The sequence below is a fragment of the Micropterus salmoides genome, unplaced genomic scaffold (genome assembly GCF_014851395.1).
Source record: "Micropterus salmoides isolate LMB-PRFRI ecotype aquatic unplaced genomic scaffold, ASM1485139v1 Ms_hic_scaffold_15, whole genome shotgun sequence".
Lineage (NCBI taxonomy): Eukaryota > Metazoa > Chordata > Actinopteri > Centrarchiformes > Centrarchidae > Micropterus > Micropterus salmoides.
Genome location: NW_024040596.1, coordinates 21,581,692 through 21,603,816, shown reverse-complemented (window position 1 = coordinate 21,603,816; position 22,125 = coordinate 21,581,692). Strand labels below are relative to the sequence as shown.

Sequence of the window (22,125 nt, the reverse complement as noted above, 5' to 3'; positions counted from 1 at the left end):
TACACGCACAGACATAAACATAAACTTTACTGTAAATATTCTGCAAAGATTTTCTATATATTTCAGTCTGGTTACTGCCGACAAGCAGGATATTTGCCATAATTCAGTTTTGAATGTGTTTTAACACAAAAACACAGGACATTACATTTGCAGCAAAAAAGGTGCTGCAAATATATTTGCAGGTGGTGAAGTAGTAACGAGAAAAAAGTTAATAGATTTTGGACAACGTGGTCATTGAATGCATTTTGTGTGAAAGCAATTAAAAATGATTCACAGTTTGGTCCACATACACTTCTGTTTCGCTGACTCTGTGAAGAGTTTTGACATTGTAACTTTAGTTTTGAGCAATGCGTGTTTGCAACCTACAAAAACATTTTTTGAGACCTGTGAATCGATTCAGTATCAATTGTTTTTTTATTTTTCTTTGTTAACATCTTCTACCTAGATTTGCCTTTTGGCTTCCTGCAGCTCTGATCACAGCAGAAGCTGGCAGAAAGAGATTCCTTCTTGTGTGTTTTACAGGCAGGAGCAGAAGCTTGAAATCACGCTGGCTATATCTCCGGCTTACTAAAACAAAACACAACTGAAAAACACACATTTAAAGACACACATTTAGTTTTTTATTCTGCAAGATGAGAAGAGGATGAAGGAGCAAAGAGTGTGAAAGATGATTTAAAGGTTAACACAGTCTCTTGTGTTGTCATGTTGTGGTAAAATAGCATTATATTGATTATTTTGGTAATGTCCTGTGTTGTGTGTTTGTGTTTTTTCTTTGAAGTCCATTCAGGCAGAACTGGTTAGTGGAACAGGAAGGTGTAAATACTGTGTGTGTGTGTGTGTGTGTTTGTGGTTGAAGCCAATCTGTTTTGCTGTATTTCATCCAAGCTAATGTCATTAAGCCAGCACTGTGTGTGTGTGTGTGTGTGTTGGCAGTAGTATAGAGCAGTTGGTTCGGCCCATGGGGGGTTATTAGAGTCTCTCAGTGTGAGGAGATTAACACACACACACACGGTCAGCCTGTCAGCATGCTGTGTGTGTGTTGATGAGATATTTCTATATAAATGGATCAGCTGTTGTTGTTTATTTCTATACATGAATTCATCCTGTCTCACCCAGCAGCCTGTCTCTCTGTCTGTCAGAGAGGTGCTACCAGAGCTAGAGAGACTGTTTGTATCGGTAGAGAAACTCACGTGTTGTACCTGCATTAGTATGACAGAATTTCAAATGACACCCAGCCAAATTTGCAGTTAGTAAACAAGAAATCTAAGTATTTTACTGTGTAATGACGGCTGCTCAAAATGAGCTTTAAGATTTATTCCGCTTCTGTGGCAATAAACACAGCACATGGGCCAGTCAAAAACCATGCTATATTCAGGGCTTAAAAAGATATTGGCTGAATTACAGTGACAGCAGTGCTATGAAGATTTACTGAAACTGAATAGTAGAGCCACTAGCCAAGCTACAACACAGGTACCCACACAATGAGTCTTTCACAGGGTCATTAATGTGCTTCTAGTGACTATCAAAGCTCCACCAGACTCTGTCTTTCCAGAGTCAGACAGTAGCTTCTGACTACCAGCTCTACACGCCCATGCTACACAGGGCGATGGTCAGTCAGTCTCCCCCATTTCCTCTGACCATGTCACACACTGTGTAGTCATGAGGCTGTACTTCCTACAGTCCTTCACTACTGTAGCAGAATTTGAGGTTGTAGTTAAAATTTTAAATGTATATACAGAATGGGGGAAAAACACAGCTCCTCTAACTTCATAACTGGAACTGTATCACCTCCATCTACAATTAGTGTGAAGTGATGCAGCGCTGCAGCCTGTGTGTGTGTGTGTGTGTGTGTGTGTATACTTTCTACATAGTGATGACCAAAACTAGATGTTAACCAACAGAATGAGGACCTTTTTGGAAAGGCCGGTCCTCACACCTTCAAAGGACTGTTTGAAGATTAAAACTTGGTTTTAAGGTAGAATTAGGTTTAGGTCAGGGTTAGGGTAAGGGTTTATATTTGGCATATTAGTTGTGATGGTTAAGGTTAGGGTAAGGGTCTAGGGAACACATTGTGTCAATGAAGGTCCTCACAACTATAGAAGTACAAGTGTTGTGTGTGTGTGTGTGTGTGTGTGTGTGTGTGTGTGTGTGTGTGTGTGTAAACTACGATCCATACCTCCCCACAGTGAGCCACATGGCCTGGTTTCCATGAGACTGGACTGCCACTGTGTGTGTGTGTGTGTGTGTGTGTGTATTGTGGGGCTGTTCCTACAAGCTTAACCAATTATTTTTAGGATCTAGGATTTATATGTTTTTAGTGTTTTTGGAGTTAATAATTAGACGAAGGTCCAGGCAGTGAGTGGAAGTTGGTACAAGGTCCTCACAGTTATTATAATACCAACATTACAAATATACCGTATATTTGTGTGTGTGCTTGTATTTGTATGTGTGTCAGTGTGTGTTGGCACAGTGGGTCGGTGAGGGCATGATGGGAAACTCGTCTCCATCTGGAACCAACACGCTACCTGTGACGGGCAATACACTGTGTGTGTGTGTTTCTTCGCGATCACGCATGTGTGTATGTAGCCACTCTGCAGGTCCTGTCAACTCAGATCAGAGTCATCTTCATTGAGGTGGATGGAAAGTCTGTCTCTCTTTTTCAATTTCATTTCATCTACTTTATTGTGATCATGATAAACTTTGTCCTTTATTGTACTGTGTCTTGTAACCTTAGCTGGTATTGTAGCACTAGTGCAAGTGAAATTGTGTGTGAATGTGAAACATTTATTTGGTGCACTGATGACTGACTCGGAGTTTTGCCAAGCACCAATGCTAATCATCATTAGCGAAGAACAGTTATCGAAACATTCAGTTTCTAATTTTTTGCTGGCACTGGCAAATGGAGGCACATTTGCTCGAGTTAAAAATGTGTATTCTTGAGCAAATACCTTTCACTCTTCCAAAAACTCGACTCCACATCATAAACGACTGGAGACCAGAAGAAAACAAGACAGGGTTTGGGGAAAATAACAGAAAGAAAAACTGAAAAGAATCTGTGCTCAACACACGCAAACACACATCAATAGCTTACTTACAAAGCAGCTTTATTGAGCAACACGTAAGCATTCAGAGCTACCTTAAAAAACTGTACTGTGTACGTTCCTGCAGTTCCTGATGTGTTTACATCATCATTAAATTTAATCTGAATTAATTCTGTTTCGTTGGACATTCATTATGTGACGCTCCAAGCATCAACAGGAACCTTTATCCTTGTCAGTGTAAGTGGTCTGTCCTGCATTTAAAAAAAACCTTCACTGGATTCCTTACCTGAAGATTTGATTTCTCACGTGGCTCAGCAGAATATAACTTTTAATATTCATAATATTAAATGAACACAATGAGCAGAACATGAAGCAGCATCAGACAGACCACCGCCCACACATTGTGACCCTGACATATGGACGCTGGCCTCTCCGGGTGGAATAGGGGTGGGTGCTTTTGGGTATTTGGTATTTGATAATAGCAGGAGGGTATTTCATAGATGAGAGTGGGGGTTCATCAGCTATCATCATATACAATATTCCTGATGGATCTGTTTTTTTTACTGCTGATATTATTTATTAGTATTGTATTGTATTAGTGTAGTTCCAGTTGACAGAGAAGCAGCGTAAAGTCTCTTTTTGTCGTTTTATTTCCCCGTAATAGGGAAAATAAAAAATGTTTTGCCCTGTCTTCTACCTTATGTATGTGGTGTGTTTGATATGTCTTTCACTATATGTCTGCTGTGAGGGTGCAAAGTTCAAGCAATTTCCTTAACCGCTTATTAAATAACAACAGTCAGTTCATCAATATAAAATGACAACATCAGTACATGAATGCAGCAATAATCCAAATAAAATAGGCGAACAATAAATTAAATGAACATAATAATGCTATATAATAATACTTTAAATTATTGTGCTCCATTGCTGTTCATCGACTGGTCAGAAAGAAGTTCAGAATATTAAAAGTAAGTTAGTAATGGCCCGGCTTCATCGCGGGACATAGAGATGAGATTAAACATGCTGGACAGGTCAGCACTTAAAGTATCAACTAAAGGTTTGTAGACATAAATAACTTTTACCAAGTAAACATAAAATATGTTAGACATTTTATACTGTATAGTAGGGCTTTCACTATTTCAGAATGTTCCAACAAATTCTAACAAGAAATTCTCTCGAATGGATTTGAATTAGAGTTTTAATTAAAAAGTGATATCCTGCATACAGTCTATAGCAGGGCTGTAAAACAATAGAGGTTTAAATCTGGATAGGACAGATAAATAATAACAATGAAATCTGGATGGATTTAAGTATTTCTGATGATTAAAGTGGATTAATACGTCTCATTAAGGAGTTTGTTTTTTCATGTACAGATGTTTGTCCACCTGCTGTGAAACATGTCTGTCCTGTGCTTCTTTCCCTCATGAATCTAGTTTGTTCTTCAAAATAAAAGCCGTCTTTCATGTCAAATACAGAAACAAATTATAACTGAACATTATTTTCATTATAGAGTAATCTTGCCTTTATTTTCTTGTTTTATTGATGAAATGTCCATCATAAGTGACCAGAATCTAATCTGGTATCTTTAGCAAATATTTTGAATTTTAGTATATGTTGGATTATAGAGAGCTTAAGTCAAACCGGGTTCTGTTCCAGAAGTGACAAAATCTCATTCAAATGTGTAATAATGCTAAAAGCTAAAAATCCATCCTTGGAACAGAGCCTTTCTCAACCGTATGTTGTGTGGCTCGCTTCATATGTTCTCTCATGTTGTTGTTTGTTCAATATTTAAGTTTTTAAGCGGCCTTTAACAAGCTCAATTTCATATAAGCCCTAGATGTTTGCAGTATAAATGTCACGGCTCTACAGAAGAGGCGAGTCAACAGGCTCCAAGTTAGCTTAGACATGCCTTTAATAACAGAGAGGACTGAACGCTGTAGAAGTTTTCCGATAGCAGAGATTATTAAATTAACTAGAACATTGAAAAAATTGTTGGAGAGTTTTATGAATATGGACGAAACCAAATTACGATGGCATAGGTACCCACGCTTTATGGGCGCTGTAGTTTTTTTCTGTGCTGACAAAATAATTGTTGTGTAACTTTGTTAAAGTCATGAAGGTTTCTCTTCCTAATGCTAAAAGCTGTAGTGGAGCTGATTTGTCTTCACCTCACACCTCAGGAACACACTTAATGTTCTCAGGAAGATGGATGAAAGAAATGATGAGAGATTGCACTGAGTTACAGAAGGTAGAGGAACAGAGGCTAGCCTGGATGTGACGTCATCACTTCAGCTCTCTATTAAAATAGTTGACGATTAATTTTCTATTGATCGATTAATTGTTTCAGCCCTACACACAAACACACTTATTAGTGCTATAAAGCGCAATTTTTTTGTCCTGCCTCCAGCCTCCTACTCTGACATGAATATTGAATCGTCAGGACTAAACTAAAAAGTCATATTAAAAAGAGTAATAATTGACCATGTTTGCAGATGGGGTTGTTTACAGGTGTTGCTCTTTTATGAGGGCGGTCTATGGGGAAATCCTTTTTAGGCTTCAAAGGATTTTTCTATTCCAGTACCGCCATTGACCACTGAGACAATCAGCAACAGGCTAACTACATTATTAGTTTATTAGTATTAGCTTGATTAATGGCAAAATATGGATAAAATAAGTGTGTGTGTGTGTGTGTGTGTGTGTTTGTTATGTAACTCTGAGTGTACTGTCTGAGCTCTGCTGACATTATCCTCAGAGGATTGGATGATTAATCTGACATGGACCAATCAGATTTCAGAATTATTTCCCGATGAGTCTGACTGATTCACAGGTGCCACTGTACTTTCTGCTGATCAGTGGATTAATTATTAATACAGTTAATGATATTATGTAATGTGAACACAGATGAACCAGTAGCAGTATGCTACCTTCGTAATTTACTCACTGACAAAGGGGGGTGGAAAAAATAATATGAACGCCTCCTCTTTGCAGTATCTGTTAACAGATGATATTATTTACTAAATTCTCATTCTGGAACAACAGCGCCAGACATATAGGCCCGCTAGAAGTTTAGAACATTTACATTTATTCACTTAGCTGACGCTTTTATCCAAAGCGACTTACAGTTGCTAAGTGTGTAAGAGGTCACAAGCCACTGGAGCAACGGGGTTAAGTGTCTTGCTCAGGGACACATTGGTGGATGTGTTACACTAGGTAATTGAACCCAAAAGCATGTGTCTTATCCACTGCTCCATCGTGCCATCACCATCACCAAAACTCTATTTTGGTTTAAACCCAGCGGCCATATAGCAACTTAACAAAATTTGAAAAAAAGTGAATGGGTCTGAATATTTTCTGTTGTACACAGCAGCGTTATTAAAGAAAAAGTCAAACATTTTGGAAAATACACGTCATGAAATTTGGTACAGGCATTCATGGTCCGCTCAGGATGAATTGTAATAACTTTGATTATCCTCTGACTTCTCCTCTTGCGCCATCATCAGGTGAAAATATGTATTTGTCCTATACAAGGAGTAAGCAGAATTTTCAAACAAGTCTGCACTTTCACTAATAATGAGCAGTAATCTTAAAAGATTACATTATTAGTAAAGTCAGGTGTGTGTTGTGTCCAGGTGTGTTAACTCTTCCTATCTCTGTGCAGCTGAGGCGTGCGTGCTACAGCCAGGCGTGGTGCTACTGCAGGACGTGTTTGCGGTGAAGGTGAAGCGCCGGCGAGCCGCGGGCCAGCAGTCGGGAGGAGCTGTGCTCGGCGTGGCTCTGTTCTGCTGCAGGAGGAGAGGGAGCAGACTGAAGGAGGACACACTGCACCTCCACAACGCCTCCGCAGAACACACAAACACCTGGTACAACACCCTGAAGGAGCTACTCGCAGGTAACACACACATTCAGATGGCCACGCGGCATGAAGATGCAAGCGCAAATAAAATAAATTGTGAGTTTTTTGTATTTTTGAGCTTGTCCATTTTAAACAGGTGAGTGTATTTATTTTCCATTGTCTGTTGAAAATTTGAGTTAAACCACTTTTTTAGCCCAGGGTGGCCTACAATAGCTTAACAGAACATTAATTCACTACAAAATGTAATAGAAGGAGGATTTCCAAATGATTTAGTGTGAAGAGAGGTTGGGAATAATATCCTGTGTGCACTTGTTTCTTTTTGAATGAAAGTTGTTCGAAATGAAAGCTGCTGACAGTGATGTTTGTGGATCATTAAGAGTAATAGGTCATTGTTTCTGGAAAGTTTCTTTGGACAAAAGCTTTTTGACAGTAAATGCTACTTTTGGTTTTAGGACCATAAACCAGGTAAAATGGCAAACTTTGACAAATCAAACCTAAAATATCTGACGAAGGAGCTGGTATTTGGTGACTTGGAATATGTATTGTTTTGTGATTTAGATGAAATGAACCACCAATATCTCACATAGGGCCCATTATGGAGTCTCTGTCAGTCTCATTGACAGTTTGTCTGTGTGACATACCGTAAGACCTGAGATACACTGGAAACATGACTCAGTACTTCTATGAGCGTCATGCTGTAAGATGATTATAAATGCACGCACACACACGCGAACACACACACACACTGTCATACTGTCATTATTAGCAGTAATTGTCATTGTTTGCATTCACCTCTCCATCAGATAAATAGATACATGGATTGATAGATAGATTTAAGTGTTAAGTATTTAGAGATATACACCTTCTAATGATCTGATATAAAAACAATTCAAATAAATGTGTCCAGATCAATACACTGTAATTAAAAGCTAAGATTTAATTTTGAATCATATCAGATTTTTGTCTTGCACTTCCAACTTCCACTCCGTGTGTGCACACGCATCCATGTTGCCTGGTAACAAACGTGCTTGGAATTTAACCGGAAACAACACATTTTAATTTCTGATCGGCCTAACGGCTCTGGCATTTAGTAGGCTAAAGAGAAAGATATGAACTCGGCACAAAAATGATCGTTCATTAATTGAATATAGCATGACAACTTCGAGGACGTTATCTCTTATCTTACTTCTCAGCGTGAGAAAAACAAGGTGTGGCGTGTGAACAGGCTGAAATGTGTGTGTCTCACGGTCAATGCTTGAGACTTGAGAGCCCTGATGGAAATCATGATCAATATTTTGCTAAACATCAGCATCTTAGCATGCTCAAGTACTGCCTTAGTGCCTCTAAGAGCCGCAAGTGAAAAAAATCTGTCATTTTCAATAAAACCTGTATAGGCTCATTGTTGCACATCCAACAGCTTTGGTTAGCATTTGGCTATCTAGCCAGTCTGGACCACTTAGCAATTTTTCCCCATGGACAGTAGTGAAAAAGTGGGGCTGTTTTTTCTTTAGTGTGCCGCTCTAACAGGTGGTCACCTTGTCATACCCACTTCCAGGTATTTATTATTATATAAAGTACACTACCTTGTGTGATTTGGAAACAAAACATGTGAATATATATATATATTTTTAGCCACGCATAATGAGCATCCTGCAACATAAAACAGACCCACTTTCGTCTACTTTATCTCTACGGATGGCTTTCATTGACATCACAGGCGAGAAATTTAAGTGTTTATATTAAGGTGACCAGATTTCTGAAATAAAATCCGGGGACATTTTTGGTTTGGTGGTCAGTATGTCATTAAAAAATATAATGTTATTAAAAAAGGGGGGCAATTTCGGTTTTAATCTGTCAAATATAACTCTTGTAAATGAAATCAAGTAATTCTGAGGCAGAAACTACCTTTCAGTCAATAGGTAGAGGCTGCAGTCCCTTTCTGGCAATTGAAATACTGCATGTTATGTGTTGTTTTGGCCATTTAAAGGTATTTCAACAGGTATAAAGGACTAGTTGGTACATAGCAAGATAAATAGTGTAGAGTCATAAGGATAATTGCAAAAGAGATCATGTCTTTATTTTATATATAACTCAGCAGTAAGTCATGTTAATTAAACAGTCTGTTTTCCAAATATAAACAAGGATATTAGACATATGCCTACCAAACACATAATCCATCGGCAACAACAGGTTTCTGTTATTGCTTATAATCACGTAAATGTCATGCCTGATACGCTGCAAACACTTATTTGGCCACAATTGTGATTATTCCGTTGAAAGATACGTTAAAGTGGACATAAAGTTTATTTGCGCGTTGTCTGTTTGGTAAAAGCAGCTGTAGACGTAAAGATACTGGGGGATAACGTTACATGCTGAGCTCGCTCCCACAGACGGAAATCACTTTTCAGCACGACACCTCTGCTGTCCAGTCTTTCTGGCTACGTAAAATCTGATTTCAGGTCTGTTAACACCTTATACAGTCTATGATTAACACACAGTTAACACACAGGGACATTTCCAGGGACAGCACCAGACAGGGACAGGCCACCAAAACCTGGGACTGTCCCTGGAAAACGGAGACGTCTGGTCACCCTAGTATATGTGAGGTATACATTTGTCATGTCCAGTGGTTACTTAGTTGTTAACCACATGCAGTGTGAGCTGCTCAGATTTCCTTGTTTTCTGTCAGCATGTTCATCACTCAGTTTAATGAAGTGAGTCACAGTTATATCAGACTGTAGAGCTAATCTGCTAATCCACTGGAACAAAGTGACAGATTACGCACACACACACATACACACACACACACACACACATTCAGCCGTGTTTCAGTAATTGCTGTCAGTGGTTGAATCATGTTGTCTGCAAGAGAGATTAGCTAAAAGACTGTCTACACAAACGTGTGTGTCCAATTCACTTTAGTTCTCAGTGAAAACCGCCCCGCAGAGATTTGGGCATTCGAACATGACACATGTATGATATAGCTGAACATGTGATTCCAGAACCATGGGCACCATTCAGACATTGCACCAGATTTCTGAACCTGGCTGCAGCGATTTGCTCCCATTCAGACACAAGAACATTAGATGATGTTGGGTGGTAAGGTCTGGCTCACAGTTGATGTTCCAATTCACTCCATAGGTGTTGGATGGGGTTGAGGTCAGACATGAGATTTATGTCATACTATAAAGCTGCATTGGTCAATATTTTTATGCTGACAATGGATTAAATGTCTACCTGTTATGGTAAATGGGTCACTTCTACTAGCAAACCCAGAGAGAATTATCACCCAAATCTGCAGTCCCCCTTAGCTCTCAGCCTTAACGCATCTTTCAGCTCAATGTGTTATTTATTTTTTTGGTGTGAAAGTTTCCAGCTGCTGCAGACAGCTGTTTTGAGCAAATAAAGCGTTGATAAACCCACTGTACACTACCTGCTCAGCACCAAAACGTTTCTGCTTGATAAATAGTTAACATAGGTGTAAATAGGCAGCTTCGTGCTGTGATGTTCACCCCCTAAAAACAACTTTTTAAGATGACAATACATCAGTGGTGTGTTTACTGCTTGTTGTCTGCCACCAAGTAAATGTTCATTTGGTAGATTTCATCATGTTTAACATGTTTCCTATTGAAATGAAATTGCATGAATCCAGGCAACTTGTACCTCAGTCTCCTGACTGGACCTGTTTAATAAAGTTTTGGATGTTGCTGGAGACTCAAGTTCCCAGACGCTGGTTTCCCAGGTGCACTGTAGTGGGCGGTGCGTGGCTGACACTTAACACACAATGGAAATGTTGGAGTGCTGTGTGTATGGATTTAACTCACACAAACACACTTTACATTTCAGGATTTCTATGTTCATCTAACAATGCTGACTCCAACAGAGATGTTACAAGCCATCCATAAATGAGGAGGTCAAAGGTCACATACACACGCTATCGTCGTCCTGTCACCATGGCATTGGTCTGACATATTATTGCTGGTCACCTGTCTGTCTGTCTGTCTGTCTGTCTGTCTGTCTGTCTGTCCATCAAACCAGATTAACCATGAGGCCCTGCAGCAAAGTCACAACTTCTTTAAGTGTTTGTCTTTGGCCTCACACTCTCTCTCACACACACACACACACACACATGAATGGCTCACAGGTCGTGTGTCAGCTTGCATGGTCACACTGCACATCAAACTGTGGTGGCTTTTGTGACTTTACAGACCACGGTGGAGGAGTCCGTGTGTGTGTGTGTGTGTGTGTGTGTGTAACGTAAACACAGTCGGTCGCTCTGCTGCTGTGCGAACATTAAGCCTATTTTCCAGCCAGAGGTCAATGTGAAAAGCGCATTGTTGTGTGAATCCCGGCGTTGCGGAGCGGGCAGTCCTGCCGCTGCAGACACCACTGCCACTTCTTAACCTTCAGCTGCACAATGGTGAGCGGAGAGCAGAGACTTTCTGTTTCCAGAGCGTTATTCTGTGCTGTCCGCTGTGTGAAGCAGCTGCAGAATGCAGCGCAGAGAGTGAAAGGCAGTCAGAGTGACAAAAGGCGAGCGGTGATGCTGTATGGAGTCTGTTTCCATACACGCAGTCAGACGGCGGGATGGATTGACTGCAGTTGTTTAACAACACAACAGACTGACAGCCCGGCGGCAGCAGCGGAGCTCATGGGGCGGCCGGACTGAGCTTGCCTAGGCCACCAGGGGCTGTCGCGACTCCTCCCAGATCAATTGTCTTGTCAATCCCATGTCAGTTTTCTCCTCGCTTACAGAGCTGTTAGTTTGGTTTCACAGTGACAAAGTGAAATCAGAGGGAGGTGGCAGCGGTCAGTCAGGTGGTACTGTAAGGTGTCATAAGGTCACAATGACAGCATCAACACACAGTGTGGCCAGTAGGAACAGGGTTCGATAGCATTTTATCGAATTCAAATCCAATATTGAATCCACTTATCAAATCCAAATCCTTTCTAATCTCTTATAAAATCTTATTGTGGTTTCCTTTTAGCATTTGAAACTAAATGGTAAAATAACTCCAACTCAAAGATGTCTAATAATTTTTTCCTGGCTGACAAGGTAGACACTACAGTTTTTAGAGGCAGCCTAATAAAACTGAATATTGAAACTAAGATGAGCAGTAAAGATCAACACGCAACAGACACAAAGAAAAATGCTACTTTATTCTTCTAATAATAAGACTTTTTCTCATAAAAATTCAACTTGATTTGATATTATCATTATGACTCGGGCTGCAACAATCAATTATTTTCATTACTGATTGATCTTACGATTCTTTTCTTGATATATCTATAAAATACCAGAAAATTATGTGTTCAAGTTCAAGTGTCTCGTTTTGTCTGACCAACAGTCTGAAAGATACTCCCTTTATAATGATATAAAACAGAGCAATCCCTCACAATGGACAAGCTGGAACCAGAGAAAATAGTTGCGACTTATCGATTAATCAAATAATTGTTTATTGTTGTTTATTGTTATTATTGTTTAATAAAAGTCTTTTTCTCAAAATGTTCTTACTACAACAAACACACCAAATTACAGAGGAAGGACAAAGACTGCGAACAGCCTGGTGTAAACAAACAGTGAGCACTCTCTTCTAATTAGTCTTTTTCAACCGAAGAGACCTTTCAGTCTGAGGATGACACCTCTGTAAAGTGCTTTATGGCCTTTATCTATGTGTGTGTCTGTGTGTGCAGCTCCGTGTTACATATTAACTGGTGTGTTTGAGAAGTCAGTGAGTGTATCCATAGTGACACAATGACGGAAACCTGTCTACTCTCTCTCTCTCTCTCTCTCTCTCTCTCTCTCTCTCTCTCTCTCTCTCTCTCTTTCATTTTCAGGTTGAAAGGTTTGTCAGGAAAAAAACTTTATTATACAGCAGCACACATCCACACCCCCATCTGCTCAATTAATATACAGGGGATCAAATCCTGACACACCTGATTGTAATGCAACCTGGCAACGCAAACGCTGCTAACGAGAGACACCTGCTGTCACCTGTCAGTCAGTGTCAGTTCATCTGTATTTTAGAGGAGAGTGATTGTACTCCACATGAGAAATGAGCTTTAAAGTAAGGGAGAGTTGTAAGTCTGCCTTGCTAGCTGTGTGGGATGGCAATGATGGTTGGACAGTTAGTCAGTCTACTACTTTGGTCCAGACTGAACTATATCTCAATAGGAAATGTCCAATTGTAGTCCCAGGAGGAAAAATCCTGCCAACTTTGGTGATCCCCTGACTATTCCTCTAGCACGACTAGCAGGATAACAAGTTTTAGTGAAATATATTGAAACCTGTTGGATAGATTGCCTTGAAATTTGGTTCAGACGTTCATGTGCCCCTCAGCATGAATTGTAATAACTTCTAGCGCCATCATCAGGTCAAAATTTAAATTAGTACACTAAAAGTGTTTATGATTAAATATCTGCTAAATTAGTGGCATTCCTATCAGCCTCAGCTGCACTTTGTGTGTAGTGCTAATAAACAAATGCTAACATGTTAAACTAAGACGGTGAACATTATATCTTCCAAACATCAGAATGGTTACTTTGTCAGCATGTAAGTATTGACCTCAAGTATAGCTACGCAGATCTGCTTGAATGGCTGTAGACTCTTTTGGCGTTTTTTCCATTGCTGGTACCAGCTCAACCCAACTCGCCTCGACTCTACTCGACTCGCTTTGGGCCACCGTCCTCTGTTTTCCATTGCAGATAGTACACACTCAACATAGCTGGTCGTCATAGCAACCCCGCACGAAACTGCCGCGACGTAATGTTCAACGCGGCACACACTGCGACCCACACACACCCGAATGTAAAGACAAATAGTGGAACTGTGATTTCCTCTGCCCCGTTGACGCTGGAGTTGTCTGCTGTGTTGGCTGCAGTGGTCTGTGTGACTGTGGGACCAGAGGCCTCTGTGAGCTGACCGGATGGCTGGCTCGCTAGCTACCCCGCCAGCACTTATGGAGCTTCTCAACTCTGAAAATGTTTGAGCACATTTTTGATTCGCTATCAATCTTTGTAAAATGCCAATATTTTAAATCTACATGGTTGATTTCTCTTCTCAAAATTTCTCAGAAGGGAATTTAGTGATGAAATAGCATATGAAAATTAACACAATAGCCCCCGTCTGGCATGTGCAATGATGATGCAGTAAATAGTGAAGATTCTCTCTGACCAATCAGTAATCTGCATTGTTTTCACGTCACCTTTTGGCATCACCTCAGCTCAACTCAGCTCGCTTGGAAAAAAAGCACCAGGTAGCAGGTACAACTTTTCCCCGGTGGAAAACCAAAAAAGGCGTGTAGAGTCGAGGCGAGTCGAGCTGGTACCATGTGGTGGAATAGGGCCATTAGTCTTGGTTCAATTTGGAAACTTGATGACCCAAATCAAGTTGTTTCATTTACACTCACTGTCCACTACTTCTGTAGTCATGGAGAGTGAGCCACAGCCTCACAGTAATGTAAACAAACCAGCATGTATGCATAAACAGTCAGGTAAATTGGATTTGCTATGCAGTTTTTTGTAAAGCTGTTTTGTAAAAACAATTAACATTGTTCTTGCGGGAGTCTGCTTTACAGAGGAGGTGGCGAGTAATATGTCACCGTGACTGCCATTACAGAAAAAATATTAGAATCAGATGCTGGTTGACAAATACTTAGAGCTGCAAATAGTGATTATTTTCATCATTGATTTATCATTTAGTCTATAAAATATCAGAAAATAGTCAAGAAATTCCCAGAGGCAGGGCATTTTCACATTGGAGAAGCAGAGAATGTTGTTGAGTTGCTGTTAAACAAATTAATTTAATTGATAATCATTTCAGCTCTACAAATACTAGAATTTCCCTTGAAGTGTCATGTGCATAAAACATCTGTATTAATCCAGAGAATCTAATTAAACTGGGTGTTTAAATCTTTTAATGTGATTGCTACTGTCCACTGACCTCAGATGGAGTCTGCACCAAAATATGAACAACATTCAGCAGCTCGGTCTTCAGTCCTCTGACAGAAACACAATACTTCTTCTTAACAAGACTGGGATTGTTTACCATGGAAACGCTGTAGCAGCGCCATAGAAACCTGCCGCTGGCCGGGGGAGATGATCTGATGGATACTTAATCTCTCCACATCTACCTGTCTGTCTACCTTTCTTCTTAGAAAAATACATCATCTCCTATGAGACTGTGTGTGTGTGTCATCAATCATGCTTCAATCACTTAGAGAGAGAGAAAAAGGGACAGAGAGGCCATTTTAAAGCTTCCATGATCACTATAGGACTGAATAATTTTTCTTCAGCGATGATTTTGACATATAATTCTTTTGTCATTAACACCATGTGCATTATTCTGTTCTCCATAAGCAGTGTGAACAAGAGAAATAAAAACTTCATTTGCTGATTCGCAGTGGCGCAGAAGTAGGGATGTCATGAGAACCGATACTTCTGTACCAGGTCGATACCAAAATTCTGAAAACATGTTGATGCTCGTTTTGCTATGTACCGAAAGTACCGAAGATCCAACACGTAGGAGACAACGACAAGTGCATCTGCAGCAACAGCTCCGCCTCAACTCGTCGAATAGAAAAGAGTATGGAAACCGGGGTGAGGTTAGTTTCGCGGCTGTTACCTTCAATAGCTCTGTGTCAAAACCTCGATTTCTCACCTCGATCTAATTTAGGCAGACGTTTCACAGTTTTGATTACCTGAAAATCACCAAAGGTGAAGATGCAGTTTGCAGCGCTAAGAACTGAATGTCTGTCCAACGCATCTGTTACTGTAGGAGGAGTTAGGGACCGTCTCAAAAGTCCAGTAAGACCCATTTCAATCATCAACATTTTTTGTGTTTCAAAATAAAAACTCAAACAACTGCTAATATAGAAATTGACCACCCTTAAACATTTCACAGCTTTGAGATGTAAAGAAAAGTTAAGAAAATTAAGTAGTAAATTTAATAAATGTGGTCCCAAGTGCCATCCCAAGCCTCATTGCCAACATGGCTCCCAGTATGGTCCTGGGTCCTTAGCTGTAAGTATCTTTTACCATTCTCATGGATGTGAAACTTGTGAACGTGTGTTTAAAGGTTTGGGGTCTATAAATGTTGTGATGGTTTGGGCTCGCACTGAAATCATGGTCGTCATAATTTTTTTGTCACAAATGGTTGGAGCTTCTGGTAATGGTGGGGGTCCAGTAGAGAGAGAAGAGTGGTGGGTAACTCCTTATAGGGACTCCTGAGTACCTGGTGAGTGCCATGGGGTGGAGTGATGGCAGGAGGTGCACTCTGTGTGTGTGTGTGTGTGGGGGGGGGGGGGGTCATTAACAGGGCGAGGTTACAGTCTTTTGGGAGCAGATTATAGTAATGATCTGGATAATGGAGCTGGTGTGTGTGTGTGTGTGTGTGTGTGTGTGTGTGTGTGTGTGAGAGAGAGAGAGTGTCTATATTGATCTGTGCTGGTCTATGGGGATTTATAATGCGGTCTCTGAATCTGCCTAATGATGAGCTGGACAGGGGCTCACTCTGTGTGACACAGAGACAGATTCTTCAGTGTTGATGATATTCTGAATATTTTGCATCAAACAGGCCTCCATCAGATGTTACACAGGTGTCTACTCTTCTAAGTACAATCTTGTACTAGTTTGGTTTTTGAATTTATGTGACAAATACAAGGTGGTTGTTGATTCAAACTAAGGTCACATGCAGGACTTTAAGCTGTAAGTGTAGTGTGTTTAGCTGTTTGCTGTCGATGATGATAACAAAGTGTATAGTGATCAGGGTTCATTCCAGACAGGGATTAGTAAAAGCTGATGACTGTCTCAAAAGACAGGGTCAGCTGTAGTGTGGCAATAGTGATTATTTTCAGTTGATTTATTTTAAATGAATCTATTAATAGACAATCTTGAGAAATGCTTATCAGAATTTCACAGAGCTCACAAACAACAGTCCAAAACGCAAAGATATAAAGTTTACAGTGAAATAAAACCGAGAAAAGGTGCAAACGGTCCCAGTCTGGTGTTCCATGCATTCACATTTCCCAATCCACACGGCAGTAATGCACCATAATGTTGTTTGCCAACCGCCATAAAAATCAAGAAGAAGAGGAAGCATGAGCATTAGGCGCTTTCATCTCTCACAAGCGTTTATGCAATTTCTCACCAGGAGTTTAATGCCATTCGGCTTTGTGTTCTTTCAAAGAGGAATTATGTGGTGTATTTCCTCACACAACCTCTCTTCAAAACAATCATCCATTTTGTTATCTGGAGAAAAAAAACATGAAAATTGCACCATGAGATTATTAGCTGATATGCTCAACTTTAAAAAGTGGCAGATTTTGTCCCCATCATTTTAAAAGCGTTTCTGAAAAGGTGTCTGTGAAGGTTCTCAGTCATCCAGGTCATAGTTATCCAACGAAGGTTAAGGTCAAGAGCAACTGGACTTAGTTGAAGATACTAGAAGACGTTTCGTCCCTCATCCAAGAGACTTCTTCATTTCTGAGTGACTGGCAGGGAAACTCAGCTATTTAACCTCTGGGATCATTAGCTAGGATCGTCGATACTGCTGGTTCGTTAGTGCTCCTGGCTGTGGTAACGACAGTCGTCATGGTCGTTACAGCCACCCATGGCGTTTCTGAAAAATATCTTGCAACAACAAATGTTAAATAACTAATGAAAATGCTTTGAGAAAGATTTATTTGCACAATAACAAAACATGCAATGCATTGTAAATAAGGAAGAAACAAATTGCATTGTCCAAAAAAGTTACTTAAGCTAAGAAAAAAGAAGCTATTGATTACTGCATTATATATTTTGAATTGTCACCTTTTATTTTCAGCAAAACTAAACCTGTTGACAATGAGCCTGAAGCTGATGATACACAAAGCGACTTTTAGAGCAATCGTGCAGGGCAACGTTGTCGTCAATGGTAATAAATAAAGATTATTACCGTAATCCCCTTCCCCCACCAATCCGGCCCCTGCCCTGCTCTGCCACTATCCGTTCAAAACATAGTCGGACTAGCAACATTGCTCAAAAAGTTGCCCCGTGTATCATCAGCTTTAGTGTTTGTAGCTGCTCACTCTCTGTGGATGTGGATGTGTGTGTGTGTGTGTGGGTGTAGGGTTCAGCAGTCGTCCCAGGTATCTAAAGGTGTTCATCAACCCCAGCAGCCACAAGAAGGAGGCCGTTCACATCTACAGAGAACATGTGGCTCCGCTCTTCAAGATGGCTGATGTCCGCACTGACATCACCGGTCAGTCAACCCAATTGTTCGTTTATCTGCTGCTCATCTTTAAAACAAACACCAGTGGTTTTTATTTTAGACTGACAGTGGGCGAGGCCACTGTAGATTTTTGCATGATGTCACACCTCACATGTATTGTAATAAAATAATGTGTAACGGGCAGCAGAACTGTGATCTACCAGTCCCTTTTTACTGACATCTGAGTAGACAATGTGAAATCTGTGTGTGTGTGTGTGTGTGGAGAAAGTCCAAAGGTCAGAGTTAATGGCAGTCTCTGGTCGCTAGGTAACCTGATACAGGGGGCGGAGCTTAGCCCATCTGTTGTGACAGAAGGAGACAACCTGCCTCTCTCCTCACCTCTCTTATTTCCTCTCTTTTCCTTTCCTTTCCTTTCCTTTCCTTTCCTGTCCTCTCCTTATTTCATCTTTTCCCCGTGTTTCCTCTTATCTGCTCTCCTGTTTCTTCTCCTCTTCTCTCCTTTCTTGTTTCTTCTCTTTTCCTTTCCTTTCCTCTCCATTCCTGTGTTTCCTCTTCTCTCTTCTCTTGTGTTTTCTCCTTTCCTCTCCTCTCCTCCCCACTCGGTGTTTCCTCATCACGTCTGTCCTCTCCTTTCCTATGTTTCCTTTCCTTTCCTCAACTCCTGTCCTTCTTTCCTCTTCCTCTTATCTTCTCTTTTTCTATTCTCTCCTCTCTTGTTTCCTTTCCTTGTCTATCTCCTCTCCGTCTTCTCCTGGTTTGCCCTCCCCTCCTTCTTTCCTCCTTCTCTCCTCTCCTTTTTTCCACCCTCCTCATATCTTCTCCTCTCCTCCTCTCAGCAGATGGTGTGATATCCGTTGTCCCACTTTTTTTTGGCAGCCAAACACACACTTGTGTACATGTGACCACACATATACATGAACACTATCCATCTCAATGTCTCTCCATCTGTTTCCCTCTCTCCTCCTGTCTGTCTCTCTCCAGTGACAGAGAGGAAGGGTCATGCTCTCTCAGTGATGAAGGAATGCAAGCTGGATGAATATAATGGGTTAGTCTCTCTTCACTTGTCTCTCTCTCCTGTGATTTCACTCTTTTCCCGGAAAAGTCGTGATTTCCTGCTATAAATTGAATTTGTTGCCGGACATTCCGTGTAAAATTATTTTATTTCTAATATTCTGATGATGTTATTCTTTCATGTAAGTAAGAGAGTGAAAATTATAGAAATGGCTACAACTCAAAAGTTGTTTCAGTTTTAGTAAAGGGCTAATGTTAGCAGCCACACCGGTTGATGCAGCTGTGTATTACGGGAGCCAGAAAGGATACTATACTTAAAATTTTAATTAATTAATTAAATTAAGGCATTAAAATTTTTTAATATATTTTTGTAAGTTGTGAATCGATTCTGAATCTTAGAAGATATGAATTGCGATTTTTACTTGAACTAATTTTTCCCCCATCCCTAACATCTCCCAGATATCTAGAAATAACTAATGCATATCGTAATTTTTTCACGTCTTGACTACTGCAGTGTTCTTTTCTCCTGTCAGCCAACAGCCCTGCCCCGTTTGCAACTCGTGCAAAACGCTGCAGCCAGGCTGCTAACCAAAACCAACCACACATCACACCAACCCTTGCATCCCTCCACTGGCCCCCTGTAAAGTACAAAATTGATAGGATTTTGATTATCACATACAAGGCTCTAAGGACCGTACATTTCCAAACTTTTACATCGTCGTTCCACCTCTAGGCCACTCAGATTTTCAGACCAAGGTGCACTATTTACCCTCCCATATCTAAGGGCACTTGCTGTTTTGCCGTTACTCTGGAACAGTCCTCCCCACCACCCCCTGTTAGATCAGCAGAGTCTGTAAACTGCTTTAAAAAATACTTGCTCTGCCAACCAACTTGTCTTACCTGCAATGGGGCTGTAATGTAATATAACATGTTATATACTGTTTGCATGTTGTTTATTTTTCTGTGTAACTTTGTTTTAAAAAGTGCAATATATATTACATTTTACTCACTAAATTACATGAAAGTAAGCATGTCATGATCAAACTGTGACATCATCCTTCTATAACAGACTGAACTGAACCAGATAATTAATCAGCAGTTTACCGTCAGAGGCACTAGACATTAAAACACACTGACCCAGACTGATTAAATCCACACGCACACACTTTCCACACAGGTGAGGTCAAACACCAACTGCTAACTGAGCTAACCTCACTATTAACAGTGAAAATAATATTTGTGCCTCTAAAACAAATAATACAACAATAGCCACAACTACAAGTACAAAAACACTGATCAAACTCTCATCTCTATCTGTGACGGTCTCTGTGTGTTCGTGTCTGTGTGTAAGCAGCTTTTGTGCTCAGCCCTCATAAAGCTTAATGTGCTTAGAGAAGATTAGCTCGGCGTTGCTAAGCTAGCTGCTGAGTGTGTGTCTGTGTGTGAGGTTGCTCTGGTGAGGATTTGGTTGAAACCTACATTTGCCAATTAGGCTGGCTGTCACTGTGGGGACCGGAGCTTCAGGTAATCCCATACACAGGAAGAGGGGGGAGGGGCGGAGGCTCTTTACCTCACATTTACTGCAAACACAGACTCTGAAGATGAACCTTCTCGCTTTTCAATGAGCTCCTTAAAATGTCAATCAAGTTATTATTAGTATTGTCTATAACGACTATAATTTTATTTACATAGCCCATGTCACAAATGACAAATTTGCCTGACAGTAATAATAAGACAATTGTTGGTACAAACCAGGGTTTTCCAGTGTGAGAATGTTAGTTTCTGTTTGAGCACTCTGGATGGTGAATGCGAGGTAGTGTAAAAGTGTTTTGAGTGGTCGATAAGACTAGAAAGGCGCTATACGGAGCTGAATTTTATTTTGTAAACTTGATGACTTAAGACCTGAAACACAAGCATTGAGGCTTCTATTGATTATGTGAGTTGAATAAGTCTGGTATATAGTTAATATTGGCAGATGTTTGATTTAAATCGGGATCTGTAAGTAAACAATTGTTAGTAAGGAAGTACTCCACAATGGTCCTGTGGAGAAGCCACACCTCCTATTGAATACCTGTTCAAGGCGCCAAAAATCACTTTTATAAGCGTTCACTATCACTGGATTTCCTGCAACAGAAGTTTTAATCAGTGAAAATAAATGTCTTCAACTTCACAGTAAAATTTGTTTTATTTTGACCTAGATGATGAGACAACTGTACAAAGATACAACTCATACTCTATCTGCTGACTCTACCTGGCACTCTACCTGTACTTATACTGTTTTGTCTCCACTTGTCTGTCAGGGTGGTGTGTGTTGGTGGGGACGGTTCGGTGGCGGAGCTGTGTCACGCTCTTGTCTTCAGGGCTCAGCTGGATGCTGATTATCCAAGGAAACCAGTGAAACCAGTGCTGCCACTTGGAATCATTCCTGCTGGTGAGATTGCGGACAAATCCTCATATGAATCCACAGCATGTCAATCCACACTCTCTAGACCAACACTGTACTGAAACACATATGTCAACGTTATGTAGAACCTGCCCGACAGAGTGTTTTATAGACTGTCTGTCTGTCCATCTTGACAGGTTCTACAGATGTGGTTTCCTGTTCTGTTCATGGAGTCAGAGATCCAGTCACTGCAGCTCTGCACATTGTCCTTGGTAGGTTTTACCTGTTCTAGTTCTATAGGTACAACAACCTGGGTCTATAATCACTTTGGCTGTGGTGGGTTCTACTTGTTTTAAATCTGTAATCACATTGACATGGATAGGTTCTACCTGTTCAATGTCTGTGGGACCTACATGTTCTTCCTGGGTGGGTTTTACAATTTGTAAATCAATAGTTGTGTGGGCTGGGATTGGCTCCTTTCTGTTCCAGATCTGTAGCAGTACATTGTCCTGGGTGGCAACTACTTATTGTAGCTCTATAGTGGCATTGTCCTGGGTGGGTTCTGCTTGTTCTAAATCTATTAGTCAGGTCAGGACATTAGCTAAGCTGTGAAAAACAGTTGAGATTG

The 22,125-nt window shown here is 40.5% G+C and overlaps 1 protein-coding gene across 1 annotated transcript in view; it reads left to right on the top strand.

Moving 5' to 3' along the window:
* Positions 1 to 22,125, top strand: part of cerkl (ceramide kinase-like) — a 39,615-nt gene that overhangs the window by 7,104 nt on the left and 10,386 nt on the right. Inside the window, exons 3-7 of the mRNA XM_038719733.1 lie at positions 6,700 to 6,930; positions 18,002 to 18,133; positions 19,085 to 19,148; positions 21,415 to 21,545; positions 21,695 to 21,769. Coding sequence (XP_038575661.1) covers positions 6,700 to 6,930; positions 18,002 to 18,133; positions 19,085 to 19,148; positions 21,415 to 21,545; positions 21,695 to 21,769 — 633 coding nt within the window. The remainder of the gene's footprint in view (positions 1 to 6,699; positions 6,931 to 18,001; positions 18,134 to 19,084; positions 19,149 to 21,414; positions 21,546 to 21,694; positions 21,770 to 22,125) is intronic.